At 67.6% G+C, this 7886-nt stretch overlaps 1 protein-coding gene across 1 annotated transcript; it reads right to left on the bottom strand.

Moving 5' to 3' along the window:
• Positions 1 to 359: 359 nt before the first annotated feature.
• Positions 360 to 6746, bottom strand: LOC138807296 (peptidyl-prolyl cis-trans isomerase FKBP4). The gene is made up of 10 exons (XM_069992920.1): positions 6573 to 6746; positions 5166 to 5310; positions 4498 to 4640; positions 3448 to 3568; positions 3162 to 3318; positions 2317 to 2407; positions 2136 to 2219; positions 1864 to 2049; positions 1270 to 1509; positions 360 to 863 (listed from the first exon to the last, which is right to left on the bottom strand). Exons 1-10 carry the CDS (start codon positions 6675 to 6677, stop codon positions 771 to 773), a joined length of 1365 nt encoding a protein of 454 aa, XP_069849021.1. The 5' UTR covers positions 6678 to 6746; the 3' UTR covers positions 360 to 770.
• Positions 6747 to 7886: the final 1140 nt, after the last annotated feature.

The raw sequence follows: 7886 nt of genomic DNA, 5'->3' as shown, positions 1-7886 counted from the left end.
AGCGCAGGAGCAGACTGGCAGTCCAGGGAGGGGACGCATGGGGCCGGGGAGTGGCTGGCTCCAGGGGACCCCCCCTTCATAGCCGGGAGGTGTGGCCGTCCAGCCCCTGCCTGGCAGATCTGCTCTGGGGGGGTGGGGGAGGGGAGGGCTGTGTGGAGGTGCTGGGCATGGCCGCCCACGCTGCCTGGACTCCTCGGCTGAGGTCAAAGGTCAGAGCAGGGCACCCCCACCCCAGCCTGCACGGCAGGGTTGTTTCCTGCTCCCAACAGGGGGCCAGGACAGAGACCCTTTCCCTGCCTCCTCCCCCGTGCGCCCACCAGCCTCGCCCCCCACCGTCCCAGGAAGGCTGCGACACCCAGTTTTGCTTGACACCCAGTTTTGCTTATCGTCTTTATTGCTCGAGCACAGGGCTCGAGTGGCACCTGGGCCTTCGGCAGTGAGCAGAGGCCCGGGGGGAGGGGTGCACAGCCTGGCTGAGGGCAGGCAGACAGGAGGGGAAGAGGGGAGGGGCAGGGCTCTCCCTCCCCACCCTGCTGCACATCACACCTCACCCCTTCTCCCCGCTCACACGTGGACCAAACAGGAAGCAGAATAAATTAGCATTCTGAGCAGTGTGAGCTCACCTGCAATGAGGGGTGACAGGACCCACCTGAGCGACCCCCAGCCTTCCCCTGTCCCCCGAGAGCCAACCACCCACCAGATAGAAAAATAAAGGTCTCCATTCACGCAAAACTCTTCAGTGTGTTCAGACGGGGCGGGGCGGGGCGGGGCTACGCCTCGGTCTCCATCTGGGACTGGCCGTCGCTCTTCTCCTTCATCGCTGTGTCGGCAGGGTGGTCTCCCGAAGCCCCCTCAGCCTTGCCCTGCAAAGGGCGGCAGAAAGGTACAAAGCACACATCACTTCCAACGGCACTGCACAGACACAGATTCCACACCTGTCATCCTAGCCACGCAGGAGGCTGAGAGCTGAGGACTATAAGTCAAAGCCAGCCCAGAAAGCCCAAAACTCTGATCTCTAACTACCCAGCAGAAAGCCAGAAGTGAAGCTGTGGCTCAAGTGGCAGAGCACCAGCCTTGAGTGAAAACAGTAAGGGACTGCCCAGGCTGGACACAGCCACACAGCACCGGCAAGGCCACAAGCCTCCGCCTCCGTGTGGCCTTGGTGCATTTGGACCATGCAAACCTATTTTGGGGCACGCACACCACCTGCAGCCCCAGGACTGCGGCTCCTGGGTCACGCCGGCCAGGCCCGGGCGCCGGCATGCTCACCCTGCGCTCCTCCTCCGCCAGCCTCTCGAACATGTTGGCGTAGAGCCTCTTCTCCCGTGCCAGCTGCTTGCGGACCCGCTGCTGGCACACGGCCAGCTGGGTCCTGGCAGCCTTGTTGTTGGGGTAGAACTGCAGAACCTTCTGGAAGTCAGCCCGTGCCAGGTCAAAGTCATTGACAGCCAAGTGTGCCTCCCCTCGACGGAAGAGACCTTTCTCGTTTTTGCTGTCCAGCTCCAGGGCCTGGGCGGGCAGGGGAAGAGACCGGCAAGACCTCAGGCTGGGCAGCCCGCCCCATGAAGCCCGAGCCCAGCGGCCGCTCAGCAGGGCCAGCAGACACAGGGCCACCCCGAGTAAGAGCAAGACTGGGCCCCACCCGGGAAAGACTCCAGATCTACGAAGAAAATCAGACGGGCACCAGTGGCTCCTAGCTACTCAGGAGGCTGAGATCTGGGCTCTGTGTGGGAAGCCCATGCAGGCAGGCAGGAACGTCCCTGAGACTCATTTCCACGAACCAGCAACCAGCTGGTGGTGGGAGAACGCTGGCCCTGTGTATAAATGACCTGGCCCCCCCCCCAGGCCTGGGCCCACGCCCACCTTGTCGCAGCTCTCCACGGCGGCCGAGAAGGCCTGCAGCTTCAGGTGACACATGGCCAGGTTGAGGTGGGCGGCCAGCCGCAGGGCCGAGGCCTTCTGCAGCTCCTCACCCGAGAAGCTCGACTCGTGCTCCAGCCAGGACACGATCTTCTTGTACTGCAGCAGCGCCTGCTTGTACTTGCCGTCCTAGCACGGGAGGCGAGCTTAGGCTCGGGCTGAGCTCCGGCCCCAGGCCCCCGACGGCCCCCAGGGTGACAGGGACGCGTGCTCACCTTGAAGTACACCGCGCCGCGCTCCTTGGCGATGGCGCTCTGCTCCAGCTTCTCCTCGGAGCTCATCTCCCAGGACTCCTTGGCCTGCCATTCCCCCAGGGGAGGGACACAGCCGTCAGCGTCCCCAGGGTCCCCAGTGGATCGACCCGACTCCAGGCAAAGGGAGAGCCCAGAGACTCACCTTCTCAAAACTCTTGAGATGGAGTTCGTAAATGAGCTCCGCCTGCGGTGGGATCTGGAACTTTTCCTTCCCAGCACTGCCGAAACCGTAGCTAGAGGAGCAGCACCACCGAAGGCGCAGGTCACCCCACAGCCCGACCCGCTCCGGGCGACAGGGCTTCCTGCCCGCATCCCCAGAGGCGGGACCAAACACTTCCGGTTCCGCAGAGCCTCCCCTGACGCCCGCACCCTCTCGATGGCCCCAGGACGCGCCACCGCCTCAGTGACCACACAGAACCCTCCTGCCAACCGCAGGGCGAGAAGGGAATGCTGGGCGTCAAGCTGGGCGCCAGTGGCTCACACCTGTGATCCTAGCTACTCAGGAGGCTGAGATCTGAGGATCCTGAGCTGAAATCGGTCTGGGCAGGAAAGCCCATGACCCGCACCCCAGTCCTGGGGTTTGAAAACTCAGGCCTTGAGTGCTGTCCCTGAGCTCTAACTCAAGAGCGCTCTACCGCTTTGAGCCACAGCCACAGCGCCACTTCTGGTTTTCTGGTGGTTCATCGGAGGTAAGAGTCTCATGCACTTCCCTTCCCTGGGCTGGTTTTGAACCACGATCCTCAGATGCCCTGCTTTCAACTCTATCGCCAAGACCACCAAAAAAACTGCAAGTGGTAGAGCACCCAGGGCCTGAGTTCCAACCCCTGCACTGGCACACAACCAACAATAAAAATAAAACGAGTAAGAAAAATTTCCCAGAATCGATGAGTCAGCAAAGAAGGGACAGTGACCAATCAGGGCCCCATGCCAGGGCCGCAGGCCCCTAGCCGTGGACACGGCTCCACCCAGCGCCCGCCCACAGCTCACCTGGGCTTGAGGTACACGACGCAGCGCTCCCCCTTCTCCATGCGCTGAATGGCCCTCTCCAGGCCGCAGGGCAGGTCCAGGCTCTCCCCCTCCCCAATCTCGAAGCGGAGCTCCCGCTGGTCAAACAGTCGGTGCTCGTGGAAGCCTTCCAGCGCCACTGGGGGAGGAAGGCCGGTGAGAGGCCGGCACCCACCACGCTCCCTCCCACACCAGCCACCATGTCCAGGGCGCAGCGCAGCCCCGCGGGAAGCCGCCGCGGAAGAGGGGCTCAGACCCCGACCCTCACCCTCCACGATGGCGCCCTCGTTGGGCCTGGCATAGCCTTCCCCCCGGACCCGGATCCTGCGGATGATGCCGCCATCCTCGTCTTCCGACAGGTCCTCTCCCTTGAAGTCAAACAGCTCCACCTGGGGGGCGAGACGGGACAACCAGCTCTGTGCAGGCCGCCAGCCCAGGCAGAGGCCAGGCTCATCCAGGTCCCTGGGGATGGTCTTAGGACCTGCGACCCTGACACCTAGCCAAGACTCCACAAGCTGAGCTGCCCTGCCTCCCTGGGGACAGAGGCCGACTCTCAGAACAACCCCGCTGCTGTCCCGGCTCCCCTCAAGCCAGGCCCGGGGGAGCCTGACGTGGCAGACGACACAATGACCCGGGCTCTCGGGGCCGGAGCTTCCCGCTCTTGCCTTGTGCTCGCCTCCGCCGGGCACGCGCTCAGCAGCTGCTCTCTCCGCTTAACCGGGACCCACGGGAGCGGGGGGAGGGAAGGGGGCACCTCTGACCCCTGGAGCCCAGCCTCAACACACCAACTTCGTGTGCTCGTGTGTCGGTCCTGGGGCTTGAGCCCAGGGCTGGGCACCGTGTCTTAGCTCTTCAGCTCAAGGCTGGTTCTGCGTTGCTTCAGCCACAGCTCTTACTTCCAGCTTTTTGCAAGTTCCATGGACAGGAGACTCTCCCGGACTTTTCTGCTCTGGCTGCTTTCGAACTCTGCCCTTGGATTCTGGCCTCGTGAGTAGCCAGGGTTACAGGCGTGAGGCCCACCGACGTTTTGTGCCCCATGCTGAATCTTGGAAGGCTTTGGACCCCTCTTCTTCCACCCTCGGGCCACCATCATGGGCCCCTGTGGGGGCCGCAGAGCCCGCGCCCTCTCCGTCTCCCTCCTCAGGCCAGGCCCTCGGCCTTGGCTACATTGTCTCCAAGAGGCAGGAAGGGCTGAGATAAGGACTGGCCCCTTGCCCGGCGCTCTGTCGGGACACCCACCTCAAACAGGAGCGTGGCGTGGGGGGGGATCTTGGGAGGGCTGCCGGGCCCGGGGCTGAGGTAAGGATTGGACACCCACCTCAAACAGGAGCGTGGCGTGGGGGGGGATCTTGGGAGGGCTGCCGGCCGAGCCGTAGGCATACTCGGGCTTGCAGGTGACGTGGCACACCTCCCCCACCTTCATGGTTGCCACGGCAATGTCCCAGGCCTTGATGACTTCCCCTGCAGAGAGAGACAGACAGGCCTCCCTGAGCAGGGGTCTGAAAGACCGTTACCTGACACCGGTGGCTCTGCCTGCAATCCCAGCTACACAGGAGGCTGAGACCTGAAGATCACAGCCCAAAGCCAGCAGACAAATCCAATAGACTGTCCCCAGCTAGCAAGAAGCTGTCAAGAGAGGTCTGGCTCAAGTAGAGCGCCAGCAGTGAGCAGAAAAGTGGAGTACAAGAGCCCAAGTTCAAGTCCCAGAACCAACATTATTAAGCAGGCCAACCTGCCTGGGAAAGGAAGTGTAGGACCAGAGAGGAACACAAGTCACAGTATGCGCCATGGAATGCCACCAGCCACTCCCCGATCACTATGGATCCTCTTTTCTGGGGAGACGGTCTCACTATGTTGCCCTGATTACTTGTGAACTCCTGGGCCTGCCTCTGCCTTGCGGGTTGGCTGGGATGAGACGCTCCCACAAGGAAGGTGGGCAGGAAATTCTCCAAAGCCCGCCTCCTAGCCACTCCCGGCCACGCCTACCTTTGCCCAGGTCAAAGGAAAATTTGTCCTTGCGGTCCAGGCTGGAGTCAAACTTGGTGCCATCTAGCAGCCATCCGGTGTAGTGGACGTAGACGTGGTCGCCAATCATGGGCGTGTCAGTGCCCGTCCCCTCTCTCTTGATGACCTGTTGAGGAAGGGGAAAGGAGCAGTGGGGTTCAGTCCCCACCACACCTCCTCGCGAGCAGGTGAAGGGTTCAGGACACTAGAAGCTCTGCGAGAGTCAGCTCTGCACCTCAGGAAGACTTATTTGTGGCTGAACAGCTTGGGGGAAGACCAAGCCCGGAGACCGAATTCGATCTAAGTTTCTCAGCAGTGAATGAGGAAATCTTTACACCACGTTTCCTCATTCCCCCCAAATGCCAGTGTTGGGCCCAGGCTGGGTCTGCTGGATGGAGGGGGGCAGGAGCGTGGACTGGCATTGGCCCCCCCAGGCTTCTCTGCGTCCCCTGCGCGTGCAAGTGGATGTTAAGTGTGCAGGCCAGGGTGAGGGGTAACGGGGACCGATGCCCAGGAGCACCTCTCAAAGAGGTGCACGGGACGACCGTGCGGGCAAAGCCGGCACCTTTTCTGGTCCAGGGGGTGGGGGGTCCCGGGGTCCCCACGTGCCAGGCCCCCACCTCCCCTCACACACATGGGGAGGTCCCGGGGTCCCCACGTGCCTGGCCCCCACCTCCCCTCACACACGTGGGGAGGTCCCGGGGTCCCCACGTGCCTGGCCCCTACCTCCCCTTACACACGTGGGGGGTCCCGGGGTCCCCGCGTGCCCGGCTCCCTCACACACACGTGGGGGTCCCGGGGTCCCCGCGTGCCCCTCCCCGCACACGTGGGGGTCCCGGGGGTCCCCGCGTGCCCCTCCCCGCACACGTGGGGGTCCCCGCGTGCCCGGCTTCCCCCCTCCCCGCACACGTGGGGGTCCCGGGGTCCCAGCGTGCCCGGCTTCCCCCCTCCCCGCACACGTGGGGGTCCCGGGGGTCCCCGCGTGCCCCTCCCCGCACACGTGGGGGTCCCGGGGTCCCCGCGTGCCCGGCTTCCCCCTCCCCGCACACGTGGGGGTCCCGGGGGTCCCCGCGTGCCCGCCCCCCTCCCCGCACACGTGGGGGTCCCGGGGTCCCCGCGTGCCCCCCCCCCGCACACGTGGGCCGGGCCGGGCGCCAGCAAGAACAATGGGCGGAGCGCACGCCGGGCCTCGGGTCACGCCGGCGCCCCGGCCCGGCCCGCAGGCCTCGCACCCCGAACCCCGGCTCGGGAGAGGTGCGGGGACTACAGGTCCCGGCGTGCTCCGCGGCGGGGCGGGGGCGCGGCGCGGCCGCTGACCTCGCCGGGCGCGGGGCCCGGGGGCCGCCGGGGGTGGCGGGTGGGGGTCCGGGGCCCCGCGCCCGGCCTCACCTTCAGCACGCCCCCGTCCTGCTTGGGGCTGATGTCCACCCCCTCGGGGGCCGGCGGCGCCGCGCGCGCCCCGCCGTCCGCCGCCTTCATCTCCTCGGCGGTCATGGCCGCTCGCCGGGGGCGCCGCTGGCTGCGGGAGCGGGGGGGGGGGCCGGCGGGAGGACGCGGGTCGGGGCCGGGAGGGCTGCGGGCGGCCGCGGCGGCCGGCGCGCTCCGGGGCTGGCGCAGCTCTGCGGCCCGCGCCGGCGGGCGGGCGGCGCGCGCGGCGGGCGGGGCGGGCGCGGCGGGCGGGGCGCGCGCCGGGCGCGGCCGCGATTGGCCCCCGCCGCGGGGAGGGGCGGGACGGAGGGCGGGGCCGCGGGGGCGGGGCGCGCCACAGCGCGGCCGCGATTGGTCCGCGCCGCGGGGAGGGCGGGACGCCGGGGGGGGGCGGAGGGGGAGAACTTTCTAGAGACGGCGGCCGCTCAGCCGGTTTGGGCTCTTTGCGCCCCGGGGCGGCGCTCCGGATCTCTGAAGGAAAGGAAAAAAAAAAGAAAGAAAGCAATCCTGGTTCTCCACAGCGTCCGCCTCGCCCGGGCCGCCTGCGCCCCCAAATGCCGGCACCCCCTCCTCCCCCAGCCCCCCCCCGGCCCGGGCCTCGGCTCCGCCCAGATTCTTCTAGATCCTTCTGGATCCCCAGGCATGGCTGGCGGGAAGCCGGGGCCGGCGGGGGGGGGGGGGGGTGGGAACCAGGCCCCGGGGCGACGGCGGACGCGGGTCCCGTGCAAAGGCCCCGGGGCCCGCACGGCGGTTTGCAAGGGACGCCAAAGACAGAAAAACCCCGCAGAAAAACAGGTCTCCCCCCCCGCGCCTGACCCCCCGCGCCTGACCCCCCCCGCGCCTGACCCCCTCCCCGCGCCTGACCCCCCCCGCGCCTGACCCCCCCCGCGCCTGACCCCCCCGCGCCTGACCCCCCCCGCGCCTGACCCCCTCCCCGCGCCTGACCCCCCCCCGCGCCTGACCCCCCCGCGCCTGACCCCCCCGCGCCTGACCCCCCCCCGCGCCTGACCCCCCCGCGCCTGACCCCCCCCGCGCCTGACCCCCCCCGCGCCTGACCCCCCCGCGCCTGACCCCCCCCGCGCCTGACCCCCCCCCGCGCCTGACCCCCCCCGCGCCTGACCCCCCCCGCGCCTGACCCCCCCCCCCGCGCCTGACCCCCCCCGCGCCTGACCCCCCCCCCGCGCCTGACCCCCCCCTGCGGCTGCGCACACCGGCGCCCCGGGGACCCCGGGTCGGAGGGGGGGGCGATGCCTTGGCCTCCCCTGCCCCTCTAAG

This window comes from Dipodomys merriami, unplaced genomic scaffold (assembly GCF_024711535.1).
Source record: "Dipodomys merriami isolate MVZ:Mamm:240054 unplaced genomic scaffold, mDipMer1.0.p SCAF_1009, whole genome shotgun sequence".
Taxonomy (NCBI): domain Eukaryota; kingdom Metazoa; phylum Chordata; class Mammalia; order Rodentia; family Heteromyidae; genus Dipodomys; species Dipodomys merriami.
Note: the sequence above shows the minus strand (reverse complement) of the source record. Positions and strands in the feature narration are given on the sequence as shown.